An 18,266-nucleotide genomic window follows, 5' to 3' on the forward strand; every position below is an offset into this window, starting at 1 on the left:
AAGGTTTTTTTGGGAGTTTTTCCTTGTCTTCTTAGAGAGTCAAGGCTGGGGGGCTGTCAAGAGGCAGGGCCTGTTAAAGCCCATTGCGGCACTTCTTGTGTGATTTTGGGCTATACAAAAATAAACTGTATTGTATTGTGTATTGTATTCACAATCTTCATGCAACCTGACAGAACTTGAACAGGTTTGTGAAAAAGAATAGGGAACAATGGCTGAGCCCAAAGAACTGATGGAAATCTGAGCACACAGATTTCACTGTCATGGCTGCCAAATGTGCATTTACTACATGCAGTTATTTTGTGTGTTATATTTTTAATTAAAATAGGAAACTTTCACTTTGACATAAAGGATTATTCCCTGTTGATCAAAGTCAAAAATGTCATTGAACTAATTATGTGTCTTCTAAAAACAATTGACTGCACTGGGAATGACTGAGTTGTGGATATTTATGCAGTAGATTATTTAGTGTTTTATATTTGTAATTTCTGTAAATCATTCTATAGAGATCTCTTTTCATTTTGTTGTTAAAGAGTATGTTTCTGTTTAAAACCCAAATTAATCCCACTGTGATTAACACGGCACTGTATAACAATAAAATGTGAAAACTTTCAAGGGGTGAATACTTTAAATAGTCTCTGCATACACTCAGAAAAGGTCTTCAGTTGAGATGTTATGTTTCTAAACTTTTTTCCTTAAGAAACAGGGTGGTTAACACTGCTCTCACAAAACTGCAGTATCCAGGGTTGAAATCCTAGCCAGTGTCATGGACAGCCGGGGTCCTTGCTCGGCCAGGACACCTCTTCTCTGGGAGAACCAGGGAAGCAAGCCTGGTCAGGACAGTACCTTCCCTGGAACACTAGATGGCAGCCCCCTGGGTTGTAGTGGTGTTTAGGACTCCCGGAGGGCTTCATGGGAGTTGGAGTTTGATGCTGCCATGTTGGGATCCATGGGTGCTGCTGCTGAGCCCTGGAAAGCACCTTTTCCACTACACCAGGAGGAATTCCAGGTGGGCTATAAAAGGAGCCAGCAGCCACCACTCTGGGAGCCTGAGCCAGGGGGAGGGAGACAAAGCTTGCTGAGGAGGAGTGGAGGAGAAAAGAAGAGAAAGAAACTATTGTGCAGTGGTTTGTGCTTTGGACTGTGTTGTGCTTGTGGGAGACAGGAAAGATGTTTCCCACAAGGAAAGGAAATAAAATAAAATCAGGTGTGCTTTCGAAAGTGTGCCTCCTGCGTCTGTCTGTGTCGGGTTGGGTGGCTGCTACGTTCCTACGTTCACACCAGTTACTGCCTGGGTGCTGTTTGCACATTATTCATATGCTCCATCATATATTTTTTTTTTTCCTCCTATGGGGTATATGCAGAGTAAGGCCCTGTGGAGCACATGAACTCCACACAAACCAGTGACCAGAATGGGAAATGTGACCTGGATATTTGGAGGTGGGAGGCAGTAGGACTGGCCATCATGTGCTACATTTATTATGATAAATTAAAAATTGTATTATTTATTATACATTAACAGTAGACTATCAGATATATTTAAAAGAATTACATTTGAAAATAATTTAAAGATATCATAAATACATACAATACGAAAATTATTATAAATTAGTAATTTTATTAGAAACTGAAACATTTTAGTTTAGGTAGTGCAAAATTGCATCTATACCTCATTTACTATTATGTCACAAGACCTCAACAAAGACTTCTTTGGTTCTTCATAAAGCTCATAAAGAATCAGTAAAGTGTTTATTCATCTCTGCAATGTAACCGACTAACAAAACTTCACTTTGGAGTGCTCTGAGGTGGCTAAATTGAGCCGCATTTCTCTTGACACATCCGATTTAGTATAAGATATTTAGTATGAGATCTGTGAATCCTTCATATTAACAAGTCACTCTACCGTCATGTCAGTATGCCACACTACAGAGACATCAATAACCCATCTACTGATGTTTTATAAGTGTTATGAAGAGCAAAACATGCCTGTGTTAAGGTCTTGTTACGTAAAAGTAAATGAATAATCAATACATTTTTGCAGTACCTCAACTAAAAATTTTACTCTAGAAATTACTTACAAACATATTATGTAATATTAATTATTAATAAACTAGGTGAAAAAAAACTTTTAAAACAGCAACTTACTAGGCTCAGAGTAAACTGTACCCACATCAAGCTGTAACATAACAAACACAAGAAGGTTATGAGGATAATGCCACAACAAACATGATAGCATTTTAGTTTCAAGCCCAAACTGGAGAGCACTAAAATAAATGTCACTACCCTGCTCCCAGAATACCCTCAGGATGTTCTTAAGTGACACTTCTGCGACTGCATGCTGCAGAGTGACATGGTGGCAGTGTTTAATTCTGGAAAGATTGATTCAGAGCTTTGGCTTTCTTGTGATGAAAAGAAAACTACATACCCGAAATTCTCCAATCACAGCATCTGTGCGAAGAGAACGTGAATCAAACACCTGCAAAATGAGAAGAGGGTGGAGAAGTGGAGTTTTAAGGACTCACTGCACTTCATAAGTTAAACACAATGACCCAGGATTGTGTGATTCACTGATATTTGAGATACTCACAGTGATGAAGACTGGCTCATCAAACAGCTCAGAAGGAGATTCAAAAAAATTAAAGAAAAAAGTCTGCAAAACAAAGAGAAAAAGAAGCAAATGTTTTAAAAAAAACAAAAACAACCTGGAAGGATTGCTTAATCAGTTGCTGTTTAATAGGAGACATTGTAGGTTTTATTTAATTAGCACATGCTTAGCATGGATTATGTTTTTGCTTGTCCAGGCTGCACTGAGCAAAGAATCAGTTTACTTATCTAACTGTCTTCCAGAGTAGTGGGGTTGCTCTCATTAATAAGTTAAAATGTGTACATTTAAAAAAACTCCCACAACTCTATCCAGAAATTCAATACCAGCAGGTATATGGAATCCAACAAACTCCAGTAATGGATAACATGACTTAGGCTGATTAAAAGCAATGTTTCACACCTCAATAACTCATGAATCTGATTATTTTATCCTCCTCCACTTCACAATCTTGATGGCACAATTATTTCACACTTTTACATTGCTGAAGTTTACTGATTTGCTTAGATTTCAGAATAACTTAGATGTAGTTTCCGAATTTCCAATCTTGTAACATGGAACATGCCACTATTTAAGTAGCAGCATGTTTTAGAGGTTATTGTTTATGTATTTTTTTTGAAGCTGAAAATATGCCTATCTATGTTTTACACCACAATGTCTTCACCACTTCGCCATTCAGTAGATACATCAATAGACTTTGGGTTCCAATCTCGTCTTTGACTTACTATGAATACTGGAAAACAACTAAGTATAAAAGTCAATCCTTTAATTAAAAAGGTTCTATATAGAGTTGACAGGAATAAAAAAATGACTGGGTAACATTCTGGGATTATTATAGATCACGTAAAAAAGTCTCAGTTTCAGTCCTGCACAGTCAGCTTTTTCCGCAAAAGATAAACTGAGATCTAAGCATACATTTTTCAGATGAATGTAGATCAAGATCACTTACCTCATCAAAGATTGGGCTGTTCCCCTTTCGAATTCTTGTCCTTTTGGTCTGTCCTGCCACAGTAACTTTGACTACTGTTTTGATATTAACACCTGGGATCTGCCGTCCTTCTATAACACGGACCCGAATCTGCAAATTAGGGAAAAGAAAAAGATAGGCTGATGTTGATCTCCAAGTTGACTGAAAAAATTCTGAGCTTAGCCTTATCAATGATTAGCTTCAGGCTGAGCTGTAGGATTTTTATATGTGGGCTCTTCCCTTTGGAATACAATTATTGAAAAATGTATGCTGGCTTAAAACAAAAACCATCCATCCTTTATTGTGCATATTAATTATTTGTGGGGACTTGAGCCTATTCCAGCTGCATCAGATAAAAAAAATATTCTCAATACTCGATAAATCAAAATGCTTTGGAATACACACACCTATACTCACAACAAATTGTCAGTCTGGATTAGTAAATTCGATCTTTGGAAATATGGATGAATCAAGTAAACTAGGCCTGAAATTGTTGAATTTTTCATGCATTGATAATTGGTACATTTTCCCAATCATTATTTATTTTGTTTTCAAGGGAAAATTCTGGCTGCAGCCTGCTGTAAAACCTGCTATTTAGCTTATTATATTTATAAAACTAGCCAAAGTAGGAGTTTATAACTGTGAATAAGTGAGTGAGGGTCTCCTGGCAGTTTTGATAAACGTGTAGATAGAGGTGATAGTTTCCTTGGAGTTTCCAGCATTTTGTGAACAGAGGGGTCTGAGCAGCAAGATTGTTTAACCAGACATATGACAAGAGTGTTCCGGTTGTAATATCAGAAGTGGAAATCAGAGTGGTGAGTGGTGAAGTCACCACTTTATGAACTGGCAGTCGTAATAATAATAATAATAATAATAATTCATTACATTTATATAGCGCTTTTCTCAGTACTCAAAGTGCTATCCACACAGGGAGGAACCAGGAAGCGAACCCACGATCTTCCACAGTCTCCTTACTGCAAAGCAGCAGCACTACCACTTTTAGCAACGTCACACCAAAGCTCATAACCTCATTGTAAGCATCCTAAGGGATCTTCCGGCATCCTATCCAGAGAGAAAGGTGGCCCCTTGCCAGGCAGAGAGGCTGGAGTGGTAGATCAATGATGGATTGGCATCCCAACCAGGTCAAGAATTGATCCCTTGCTAGAGAGGGAGGCCAGAATGATGAAGGGAATGGGGGAGATTGCCATCCTGGAGCCTATATTTCGCTGATACAGTAGAGGGCAGCATTCTTATGTTGCTGCTCTCTTTTTCAGCACACAGGTATGCTGGGAGGTATAGTCCTGTGGTGCAGCTCTGTTACATACCATGGGTGCCGCCATGAGGAACAGGGAGAGAGAAATAAAATAGAAGGATTCACCACCCATATATATACTGCATTATATATAAGGTACTTGGGGCAATAAAATCCATGACAATACAAGCCGTGACTGAATGGTGTCAGTTTGTGTCTGTGGTTAGGGGCTCGTTGGCACCCATTGACATCCACAGTAGTCTGGTGACTGAAAACTCAGTTCATAAACAAATAAAAAATAGAATGGAAAACTGTAAATGTAAAGTACTAATTTTAATATAATTACAATATACAAGGAAGTGTTGATAAAACAAGGTGCCAATCAATTGTCGACATATCAACATTGGCATTCTTAAAGAACACCTACTGAAACACCCACAGAGACATGAGTAGGAAATGTAAACACTAATCACACAATGTACTAACGGCTACACCGCTGTACAGATCTTAAAACAACTTACTAAAGTAATTTTGAAAATTGGAGCACAAGCTTCTGCAAATAGGGCACATAAACAATGGTAGCCTAACCCCTCAGTTAACTGTATACTGTGCCTTTCATCTTTTAAATTGCCAAAAAAAGTTATGTACAGTGCAGGTAATATTAAATGATGAAGAAACAATGCAGGGCATTGCTATTTAGTTCTTTTCATAGTAAATATTCAGGAAAATGTTTGCAGATACAGCTGCTTTTTTCTTCATAGGTGAAGTGCATCCTCAGAGCAATAGACTTTGGAACAACAAACAAAAAATATTAAAGAAGGAAAAGGAAAATTTTTATAAAAAAGTCAAAAATAAACAAGTGTTAGAAACAATAAAAATCTATCAATTAACACACACATACAACTACATAATTACATTCCCACATATCATATCTATGTTTGCAATATACACCTTCAGAAGAGCCAGCATGTGTAGGTCAAATAAAACTGACATGACAAACTGACAACCCAAACAGAGCTGCTTTTCAGACGTACAGGTCCCCATGCAACCCTGTGGGTATCCAACCTGGGATTGTGTCAAAGACGTTCTACCCCCTATCAAACATTGTCTCTGATTGGGACAAGAATTAAACATCATCACAAGTGGGTTGTACCTCCATCCATGCTGTCCTTACGCTCTGTCCTTTAAAGCCAGGTCAAATGTTGTTCTTCATCCCATTTGAGGTGCCTGTTCACCCATTATGTCATCTACAGCATATTAGGAAAGTCATTTTCTTTCATGAGTTTTGTTTAGCATCTCAAGTTTGGCAAATGGTTGACTTTAATTATGGTTTCTCAGTTTTTGTCTAGCTACTGTACCCTCTGCTCACACCACTTTTGGATGCACACTACCTTCCTAAAGGACACCTGGGCAAGATCTGCCGATGTTCTGAGATAATGCAAGCTAGTTAGCTCCATGAGTTGGGATAGCTGACACTTCCTGCATAAGTATGTCTATTGAGGCAGACCTCTTCAAAGCAAACCTCCAAAAAATCTAAAAAGTTTAATATCATACAGAATATTCTTTCTTTCTTTCTTTCTTTCTTTCTTTCTTTCTTTCTTTCTTTACTCAACTATGTACGCAATATCTTTTTAAGTGCCCCACCTTTCAAATATGCTTCTTACTCTCACTTTCTTCCTAATGCAAATGTTCATCACCTTGAGGGTGCTGTACCTGATTTAACTAGTATACATGCAAATCAGCACATACAAATAAGACTTTCCCAGTACTTTACTCTTGTGGTGATAATGACCCCACAAATTTATAAACATTCCTTTTTTATTGTGTAATTCCTTTCTTATTAAGAAATGTGTTCACTAATTTACTACTAGCAGATACAAAGCCTTTTAATGTTTTCCATACTGTCTGACTGTGCTACATCATGCCTGCTGCAACTTCAATTCTTCACCCATAACATGTTGTGCTCCTGTGCAGCTGAAAATAATGCACAAACCCTTCAAAAGAAAATAAAAGTAAAACAGTCTGACTAGAAATCAAGACCAAAGCTATTTAAGAGCAAATGCTGTATGTTAATTAACATTTGCAAAGATGTAACATGCAACAAGTGCAGCAGAGGGTGACAGAGGAGAAGATGAACTGAGGATATTTCTGACTATACTGGGATGGGAACTAATAAAGCAGTCCGGGCGACAGGACACCAAAAGGCATGAACACAAGCCCCACTCGCACCAACGCTTCCACAGAAGACCACCAACAACATATATTTATACTGAGTGGCCTGAGGGAGCTGAGCATGAACCCAAAATGAAATCAAAAATGCCAACTTATACACAAGAAAAGACATACAAAATGCAGTAAATCGCAGAAGGGTTAAGGGAGGAGACAGTACAAAAAAACTGAAACATAGTAAATATCTCACCACACAGGACCAAGCTAAATTAAGGTTACCAGTAATGTCTCTTTGGTAAGGTGGCTGGTCCATTTTCTCCCTCTTTGTCACTCTTTTTGTCTCCTCTTACTAACTCCTTCAACCTTTTCTCCTTTATCTCCTTTGAATTTGCCTACTTACTATTAACAGGAAGTTATTTGAAAATCTTATTATCTAAAACCGTGTGGAAATGTATCATAATTTGAATTGCATTAATTTTACTAAGTTAATTAACAAAATAAATATGCACTGCAAACAAGACTCTTTTGACATCTGTTAATTACCTACTTGTATTATTAACCAAAAAACCTAACAAATGCTTCTCACATGTTGTATAATTATGTATGTTCCTTCTCTCTCTCTCTCTCTCTTTTATTCCTTCACTCCTCCTATGAAAGTGTCGTCCAGCTCTTCTCCTGACTCTGTCTTTCCTGGATAAGGCTGAACAGCCTCTTTTATTTTAGACCCAGGAGTACCTCTGGTACTAGGTCACAGCCTGTAGGAAGCACTTCCAGGTTGAGTAGAAGTCCCCAAAAGCAGGGGTCGCATCATAGCACCCTATGACAGCACCCCCAGAACCCAACAAGGTTGCCTAATGGGACTACAGTTTCCAGTGTGCCTTGTAGGTGTCCATACTGAAAGTGGTACATAAGAATGCTTCCACCAAACATATTGGAGGAGCATGTAGTTCTGACTGGTTATCTCCTCAGGTTCTTCCATCACACTCACCTCCTGGCCAGGTATTGTTCCTCAGTCCAGCCCTGGCAGGATGACAGCATACCCACATCCAAAATGGCATCTTCTACCAACTTCCTGGCTAACCTTCTTCTTTTGCCTTTGAAGGTCTGTCCTCCCATTCAGGTAAGGAGCCCTGTCCCAAACTGGCAAGAACGCTCACCCATGCACACTCTCCTTTACAATACATTCTTAAGTGAACTGTGAAGCAAGGCCAGCTTCAGGATAAATTTAATAAGTGGTACTGGATTTTCATGGGGCACTGATGCATTATTAAAATACAAATAAAGTCCTCATTGTTTTCTGTTTACATTAAATACGCCTAAATGTACATAAGAAACAGATTAAAGCACACATACTGCACAGAGCGCGATTTTACTGCAACACAACACCAGTAGTTTTTTCCAGAGTTAATTGGTTATTGTATTACTTCTAACCAGTACCAAATACTTTCCTGTGTCACTTCTCTGACTGTATGTTTGACAATGTTGGCCAGAATCTGACCACTAGTGTTGTAAAAATGAAGGGATTGCATTAGTGAGAAACTCTTGCTGTGTTCATTCTAGTGTTTACAGTAGTATAGTATATTATATATATCACAGGTGTCGAACTCCAGGCCAGGAAGGCCGCAGTGGCTGCAAGTTTTCATTCTAACCATCTTCTTCATTAGTGAGCCATTTTTACTGCTAATTAACTTCTTTTGCTTTAGTTTTAATTAACTTGACTCAGACCCTTCCTTAATTAGTAGCCAAACAATAATGAGACATCAAAAAAGCCACCATATGACCAGCTCACCTGTGCCCATCACACAATATCTGAAAATAAAGAAAGGTGATGGTCTCAGTAAGGTTGATCTCTCAGGTCACCAAAACATTTTGACGGTGTTCTTAGAAAAAACAGAAAAATCAACAAATTTGGAAATGAGAGCAGCAACAAGCCATTGAATTAAATAACGGGCTTAATTAACAGCAAGAATCAGCTTCTCATTAAGAGACTGTTTGGAGTGAAATTGGTTGGAGTTTGAAATCCCAGTTTAGCTGGTCGTCTGTTGGCTCGTTTCACGTCTCATTTCTGTTTGGCTGCCATTTAATGAAGAAACAAATCAATTCAATCAATTCAGAGGACTGAATCCTTAAAAACAGGGCTATTAAAATGAAGGGAAAACAAGTTAATTAGCAGTGAAATCTGGTCAGTGATTAGGAAAAAGGCTAGAATGAAAACCTGTAGCCACTGCGGCCCTCCAGGCCCGGAGTCTGACACCCCTGATATATACAGTATATATGCTATACATATCGCAAAAAGCACATTGTTTTTGGTAAAAAGCTCTTTGACTGACAAAGCAATATGTACAGTTGTGGTGTCATAGTGCAAAATCCACTTTTGGTTGCATCATGTCCTCAGAAGCTTTTTCCTGATTCTTTCTTGTAGGCACCTCAGCAGTTTAATGTAACAAATCTGTCAGCTTTAAAAAATGTTATTATTGTCTCTTGAAAATTTGTCATGGTAGTCTGGAAAAAAAATAAATCACCCAAGTCGCATACGTGATTGTAGAATAAAAGCCAGAAATACACAATTCATCAGGAAAGATTAACCAGATGGCAGGTGTATGATACCTAGCAGTATAGTTGAGAAGTATGCCTGATGAAGGCTATACAGCCAAAACATTGTGCTTTTTACCTTCTTTCCTTTTCAGTGCTGAAATAACCTTTAACTTTTTTTTCTTTGCTACCTGTACAGACACCTGAAAGGCATGCTGGAACTTTCAGCCCATGAGGCAGCCTTTTTGGGTTCTGTGGGTGCTACCGGGTTATGCTGCAATGATTCACTTCCAATGGGCTATGCCCTAGTACTAGAAGTACTCCTGGGTCCAAGATAAAAGAAGCCGCTTGACTTCATTCAGGCAAGCTGGACTTGGATTGAACAGAACAAACCTCACCTGGAGGAATGGAAGGAGAAAGAAAAAAGGGGAGGATGAGTATTGTGCCTGTATTTATAATTACAAAAAGCCTTTTTGTAAGGAATTTGTATAAATAAACCTGTATTTGCACCCAAGACCATCTCACACTAGATAGATAGATAGATAGATAGATAGATAGATAGATAGATAGATAGATAGATAGATAGATAGATAGATAGATAGATAGATAGATAGATAGATAGATAGATAGATAGATAGATAGATAGATAGATAGGTATATCATACAATCCCAGGATGACAGGTGGCACTGATGCCAACCATGTCACCTCCTTTTTCCTCCACAGCTCTGAGAATATGCCCCATGAGGGCAACTGACTCCAACCCTTCCAGTCAGAGCACTAGAAAACCCAGGGTCTACCAGAAAGAGGGAATGAGGGCTTCCATTATCAGCCTGAGATAACCATAAAATGGAGCTCCCTTACTAACAGAGACTAGCGCCAAAGAGGGCTAACTTTCATTTATCAAGGCTGCTTTTTCTTTTTTCATTCATCTCACTACTGAGATTGCACCACCATTCAAGGTTTTTGCTTTCATTTTGTTGAAATTAAATGGGATGACCTGGCTAGCATCCCAACTTTTCATATTTCTGGACTGTGTCATTCCCGTACTCAACGACTGTGTATATAGAATTTATGTATTTGTCTGTATGATTTTGAGTAGGCTAAAGATTCATGTGTTCACATATTGCACATCCCTGGTTTTGTAATATTTTCGTTTATTTCTAGCATTATCTCCTTATTCAGTTGATACGTTTATGTAAAGTGACTCAGAAGTCACAAGTGCCTGTTACTTCTGAAGCAGAAATGAGTTAAATGACTTATACATGGTCACACGGTGAGCCAGTAACAGGGAATGAATCAACACCCCTGTAATTTAGAGTCTAACACCTTAGTCACTTACCACACCACAAAGCCTGATGACACTGGCCTAAAAATGGCAGAACCAAAGAAACGTACAATAGCAAGTGAGTGTAGAAAATTTCAGACATGGTGGGAAAATTAATATTTCTTCCTAGAAGAGAAGGGCAAGTGTGTCTATTTTATTTGCAATGAAACTATTGCAGTGATGAAAGAGTATAATGTGTGTCGACACTATGAAACCAAATATCCGACCTACACGTCCTACACTGGTGCCGAGCGAGAACAGAAAGTTAAGCAAATGGCAGCTAGCCTGCTAGCTCAACAATAGTATTTTTTCCATGCTAACAAAACACAAGAAAATGCCACATTAGCCAGTTATGAAGTAGCACAACTCACTGCCCATCACAGGAAACCTTTCTCAGATGGTGACCTCATAAAACAGTGCCTCACTAAAGTCGCAGGAATAATGTGCCCTGAGAAAATGCAGGAATTCAACGTTTGCTTGTACAGAAATGCAGTTGTGTGGCGAACTGAAGATTTGTCAGCTAACTAACTTAAAACATCAAGTGTCAGATAAAGCTTGTACTTTTGATTTTTACTCGATTTTTGCATGTGATGAGAGCACTTTGTAATACAATAAATGAAAACCTATTAATGTGAGAGGTGTGATGCTACTTTTTCTTTAAGCATATTCAATTATCAAGCATACTTTGCCTATATTTGATTGATTTTGCTAGCTTAATACACCAGTGGTGAGGCAATATACCTCATCACTAGTGGGTGGCCCAGCCCTTCGTATATTTCTCTGTATGTGGCCCCCAGTGAAAAAAGTTTGAACACCCCTGCACTAGAGTATATAGCACAGACATGGGTCAAGATTTAGTCTTGAAAACACAAGACCTCACTTAAATCCTGCCTGATGATGGTAAAGCATATGCAGCAACCAACCAATCGAATGCACATTTTATGCTCATTATCTACAATTCAAAACATTTGTTTGTTTGTTCTGTCCACTTATCCATTTTTTTGTGCACACATTGGATAATTTATGACTGCAGACACCAGTGTCTTTCATTACAGAACTGGTATAAAATGGAGAGGGTGCCATTTAATCACAGAGCATCTTATCTATTACTGTTCACCAAAATAATAAATTAGTAAAATTCAACTATATTACCTCGTCATTCTGTCAGCCAGAAGTTAATTATAACTGATAGAAGGTTCCTCGTTTAGAAATTTGTTAGCTGGTGAGGTGAGTAATTGGTGCTCTCAGGACAACACAGCCACCCAAAGTAAGCTGAATTCTGTTAAAACACTAAAAAAAACAGTGATGCACTAACTTTGTGAATCTTTCTGGGAGCTCAGTAATACATTTTTTTAGTGCTATCCAATTCCTTTAACACAGTAAATGAGGACCAAGCACTTGTTGGCTGGCACAATATAGCTGCCACTGCTACTGCCTGTCTTCTCAGGGTACTGTGCCTTTTACCGTAATTCTCTGCCTCTTTCTTTGGATTTTTAAATGAGCAGTGTTCTTTTGCTTGGTTGTCCTATAAACTTTTGACTGTGTATAAGAAAATTAAGACTGTTAATTTACCAGAGTCGCGGGTGGATTCTTCACCAGTAGATTCTTTCCTTGGGCCTTTCCTGGAGTTCATGTTCATGGTAGATTTGGTTCAATTGCTGCTCATCAGCAATCCTTGTGGCATTTGGGTTTATGACATATTCTGACAGTAGATGTGGTCATGTCTCCTTGTATTACAAGGATTACAAGGTACACTTTATTGCCTAAAGTATTTTGACACCCCTCCAAATCATTGCATTCAGGTATTCCATTCACTTCCATGGCCACAGGTGTATAAAATCAAGCACCTAGGCATGCAGACTGCTTCTACAAACATTTGTGAAAGAATGGGATAGCTCTCAGGAGCTCAGTGAATTCAAGCGTGGTACTGTGATAAGATGCCACCTGTGCAATAAATCCATTCATGAAATTTCCTCACTACTTAATATTCTATAGTCAGCTGTTAGTGGTATTATAATAAAGTGTAAGCAATTGGGAACAACAGCAACTCAACCATGAAGTGGTAGGCCATGTAAAATCACAGAGCGGGAACAGCGCATGCTGAGGCGCACAGTGTGCAGAAGTCACCGACTTTCTGCAGAGTCAATAGCTACAGATCTCCAAACTTCATGTGATCTCCAGATTAGCTCAACAGTGCATAGAGAGCTTCATGGAATGGGTTTCCATGGCCGAGCAGCTGCATCCAAGCCCTACATCACCAAGTGCAATGCAAAGCGTTGAATGCAGTGGTGTAAAGCACACCACCACTGGACTCAAGAGTAGTGGAGACGTGTTCTCTGGAGTGAATCATGCTTCTCTGTCTGACAATCCAATAGATGAGTCTGGGTTTGGTGGTTGCCAGGAGAATGGTATTTGCCTGACTGCATTGTGCCAAGCGTAGAGTTTGGTGGAGGGGGGATTATGGTGTGGGGTTGTTTTTCAGGGGTTTGGCTTGGCCCCTTAGTTCCAGTAAAAGGAACTCTTAATGCTTCAGCATACAAAGCCATTTTGGACAATTTAATGCTCCCAACTTTGTGGGAACAGTTTGGGGATGGCCCCATTCTGTTCCAACATGACTGTGTACTAGTGCACTAAGCAAGGTCTATAAAGAAATGGATGGGTGAGCTTTCTGTGGAAGAATTTCACTGGCCTGCACAGAGCCCTGACCTCAACCCAATATAACAGCTTTAGGATGAATTACAGTGAAGCCTGCGACCCAGGCCTTCTTGTCCAACATCAGTGCCTGACCTCACAAATGTTCTCCTGGAAGAATGGTAAAAATTCCCATAAACACACTCTTAAACCTTGTGGAAAGCCTTCCCAGAAGAGTTGAAGCTGTTATAGCTGAAAAGGGTGTGCCAATCCCATATTAAACCCTATTTATTAAGAATGGGATGTCATTAAAGTTCATGTGTGTGTAAAGGCAGGCATCCCAATACTTTTGGCAATATAGTAGTATACTCCAAAACTGTGGACGTTCGCTGTTTATTGTTTGGAATATTGAGAAATGCATCTGCTTTTACTGTTTATGCCATCACCAGGCAGGACTGAATAGATAACAAATCAGTGCTATTAATTTAAAAAGCAACTTCAGGCTCTGAAACAGCTTCTCACTCTATTACTGTTCATATTGTTCCTGTGCTCCCTGTATGCATGACTAGTGAATCCTTGAGGCTACTGTGGAGGAAGTCAGTAAAGGGCTGATTTAAAGACAGACGACCTAATCAGTGGGCATTGTGTATTGCAGACACATGAGATGCTCCACACAAGAGCGGATGAGAGGTTGTTTCGGGACACAATGAGCTCTGAGGCATAAACAGGATGTGAAGAACAGTACAGTTGTAGTAGGTGTCAGTGAACTGCATTGTTTTTCTTGGGTTATAGTAAACACCATTGTATTGCAGAGATTTTCCAGAATAGAACATATTTGGGGTGGGCAGCTTTTCTGTCATCATATGTTTGCAATATATGTGCCATACTATCAAAGTGGCTTGGGAGACCCCTCAGCTATTCTGCAATACAAAATCCCATCCACCACTACAACCACTAACCTCTGGCATTCCTCCTGGGCAATATTTGTACTATTGGAAGTACCTTATGTTACTGGTGGTCTTTGGTCACCAACATTTATTGTTTTATTGGGCCGATATTGTCATGTGTACAGAGTACGGTGAAATTTTTACTTCTGAGAGATAATTAACATGCAACACGTTGTCATTATCTGGCACCATGAAAAGACGGATTTAGAAATATGATTCCACTATCTGTCATGATGTGAATTCTGTTTAAGCAGGAGTTTACAAGAACCAAACCATAAGTCCACCTGATTTGATTCCTAGAACTATTGACTGCAACCTAATGGTTAGGATGGAGAGAGCTAAAATATTCTAGTATTGGTAAAACTATAACTGAAAAGAAATGAAGTTTGTTAAAGATAAGTGTATCGCTGTTATATGTTTCTCTTTCTAAATTCATTTAGAACATTCATAGTAGGATTTCACGCATGCAAACACACACAGACACAGAGAAGCTAGCATGTGGAGGGAAATCCTGTGAAGACAAACTGTGAGTAAATCAATGCCAACATCACAATGCAGGTGACAGAAACTTAATAACCAATTAAAGATCTTATCCATCTTGCCCACATTGGAAAGATCAGAATTCATAAGATATGTGCCATTTTCTTTTGGAGAGAAATATCAAACTATGTCACATAATTCTTTAAATAAGAATTGTGGAAATAGGATTCTTAAGTTGTGTGCCTTTATTGGAGAGAAAAATATCAAAATAAGCTAGCATAGATTTTTCTCTACTGTTTGCTATTGTCCTTCATCTATAAATACTTAAATATTTTATATTACCATTATGTTTTGAATAAATTGAATTGGTTGGTTTATTGTGGCAAGTGTGTTTGGGTTATTTATTGAAAAGTAGTCCATCACCATGTCTGAACCACAAACAGAGAAAGTGAAAGTTATTTATTATGGACTTTTGCCATTTAAGTTGTGGCAAGTGACAGTTTTCTGGAAGTACAATAATATGAATATTGGTATGACTTATTAGTCAATTAATTTTAATTTTAAAAGGTACTTTTGACAACAAGAATCAGGAAATTCTGCAGTAAAAAACACTACCAAAACAAATCCATACAAAGGCAATAGCCTTAAAATGAGAGAAAAAAAGATTCAGTTTGAACTTGGTGCCTCACAAGAGGATCTAAGGTGAATCAGTTCTGCAGAGTAGAAGCCACAAAATTTCTGACCTTTTTATCCTGGGGCGTTACACTGGAATGTTATATGATTGCACCTCCATATCTATAAAGAGAAACTGTACATGTAGGTCATGTCAAGTTATATCAAGCATATGGAAAGATGTAAGGCAAGTGGCCCCTCTATGAATTAAACAGTTAGTATTAGCTCTGCGGTTGAAGGTCATCTGCACAACAGACTAAACGACAGCTGCCTACATTTTGTTTAACAGAGCAGCAAGTGGGCTTGTTTGAAGCTCCCTGGAGTGGAACCTCTATAGTAAGACTTCAGACGTTGTAATCTGATCCTTAGGATTACTAATGGCTCTGAGAGCAGCTGCTGTTGAACTGCTACAGACTATAGAATCAAGAAAAACAGATGTTGAATTAAATCTGACAGAACTTCATGGCAGATGCACAAGTTGCTTGATGAGCACACCACTCACTCCATGCTTTGTGAGCACATGGGACAAGATGTTTATTTACAAAAAAAAAAAGAAGCTAAATCCTAAATATTGTTAATCAACCCATCAGTACACAGTTAACGCTTGGAATATTGTGTATGAAAACAGCCAGCAGAGGGTGCTGTCTTCTATATGGTTCAGGGTGGAAAATTTCTAAACGCTGTTGATCATTTTATAAAGAACTTTGCAATTGTTCTCTCTGTGAGTAGCTTGAAAAAATGAGACAGTAATGTTAAGTTGTTAAAGTTTTAATTGTCAAGTTGTTAAAGTTTTAATTTAAAAACACTTATGACTTAAAAAAAGTTACATAAGATAAAGAAAAAGGTCATGTCATCTTTTAATCCATTAAATCCGGACCAGGGTTGCATGGAGGGGCTGGAGCCTATCCCAAGCTATCATAGGACACATGGCATGAACACACATACACACACACACTCACCCAGCATACACTAGGGCGAATTTAACATCACCAATTTACCTAACCTGTATGTCTTTGGACAGTGGGAGAAACCCACCACACCCGAGGAAACCCATGCAGACATAGGGAGAACATGCAGACTCCACACATGGAGGACCCCTGGTCTCCTTACTGTGAAGCAGCAGCACTTGAATCACCCAAAAGAAAAATGTTAAGCTGGTAACTGCTTTGGAAAGCACATTGTCATAGCATCATTCAATATATCACAAGGCACTATATAAAAAAGAGAAATAAGTATATCAAGTTGTCATTTTAAATTTCTTTAATGAAGAATGAAGTGGATAATGTTAAATGCGCTTTGGCATAGTGTTCCAGAATATGCTTTAAGGTACTATATAAAAAGAGCAATATATATGTCAAGCTCTCATTTTAAAAATTCTTATACAACACTTTCTGACTTTGCAATAGTGTTTGCTATAACCATCCATCCATCCATCCATCCATCCTCTTCTGCTTATCCGAGGTCGGGTCGTGGGGGGCAGCAGCTTGAGCAGAGATGCCCAGACTTCCTTCTCCCCGGCCACTTCTTCTAGCTCTTCCGGGAGAATCCCGAGGCGTTCCCAGGCCAGCTGAGAGATATAGTCCCTCCAGCGTGTCCTGGGTCTTCCCCGGGGCCTCCTCCCGGTTGGACGTGCCCGGAACACCTCACCAGGGAGGCGTCCAGGAGGCATCCTGATCAGATGCCCGAGCCACCTCATCTGACTCCTCTCGATGTGGAGGAGCAGCGGCTCTCTACTCTGAGCCCCTCCCGGATGACTGAGCTTCTCACCCTATCTTTAAGGGAAAGCCCAGACACCCTGTGGAGGAAACTCATTTCAGTCGCTTGTATTCGCGATCTCGTTCTTTCGGTCACTACCCATAGCTCATGACCATAGGTGATGGTAGGAACAGATCAACTGGTAAATTGAGAGCTGAGCCTTGCAGCTCAGCTCCTTTTTCATCACAACAGACCGATGCAGAGCCCGCATTACTGCGGATGCCGCACCGATCCGCCTGTCGATCTCACGCTCCATTCTTCGCTCACTCGTGAACAAGACCCTGAGATACTTGAACTCCTCCACTTGGGGCAGGATCTCGCTACCAACCCTGAGAGGGCACTCCACCCTTTTCCGGCTGAGGACCATGGTCTCGGATTTGGAGGTGCTGATTCCCATCCCAGCCACTTCACACTCGGCTGCGAACCGATCCAGAGAGAGCTGAAGATCACGGCTTGATGAAGCAAACAGGACAACATCATCTGCAAAAAGCAATGACCCAATCCTGAGTCCACCAAACCGGACACCCTCAATGCCCTGGCTGCGCCTAGAAATTCTGTTCATAAAAGTTATGAACAGAATCGGTGACAAAGGGCAGCCCTGGCGGAGTCCAACTCTCACTGGAAACGGGTTTGACTTACTGCTGGCAATGCGGACCAAGCTCTGGCACCGATCGTACAGGGACCGTACAGCCCTTATCAGGGGGTCCGGTACCCCATACTCTCGGAGTACCCCCCACAGGATTCCCCGAGGGACACGGTCGAATGCCTTTTCCAAGTCCACAAAACACATGTAGACTGGTTGGGCAAACTCCCATGCACCCTCTAAGACCCTGCTAAGGGTGTAGAGCTGGTCCACTGTTCCGCGACCAGGACGAAAACCACACCGTTCCTCCTGAATCCGAGGCTCGACTATCCGACGGACCCTCCTCTCCAGGAC

General features: G+C 39.8%; 1 protein-coding gene across 9 annotated transcripts in view; it reads right to left on the reverse strand.

Moving 5' to 3' along the window:
* dysf (dysferlin, limb girdle muscular dystrophy 2B (autosomal recessive)) overlaps nt 1-18,266 on the reverse strand; it is a 311,739-nt gene that overhangs the window by 205,062 nt on the left and 88,411 nt on the right. For all 9 annotated transcript variants that reach the window (XM_051928469.1, XM_051928467.1, XM_051928471.1 and 6 more), the window contains exons 7-10: nt 3,549-3,677; nt 2,585-2,647; nt 2,423-2,473; nt 2,143-2,173 (exon numbers count right to left, since the gene is read on the reverse strand). In XM_051928469.1, coding sequence (XP_051784429.1) covers nt 2,143-2,173; nt 2,423-2,473; nt 2,585-2,647; nt 3,549-3,677 — 274 coding nt within the window. The remainder of the gene's footprint in view (nt 1-2,142; nt 2,174-2,422; nt 2,474-2,584; nt 2,648-3,548; nt 3,678-18,266) is intronic.

The sequence above is a fragment of the Erpetoichthys calabaricus genome, chromosome 5, assembly GCF_900747795.2.
Source record: "Erpetoichthys calabaricus chromosome 5, fErpCal1.3, whole genome shotgun sequence".
Taxonomy (NCBI): Eukaryota; Metazoa; Chordata; class Cladistia; order Polypteriformes; family Polypteridae; genus Erpetoichthys; species Erpetoichthys calabaricus.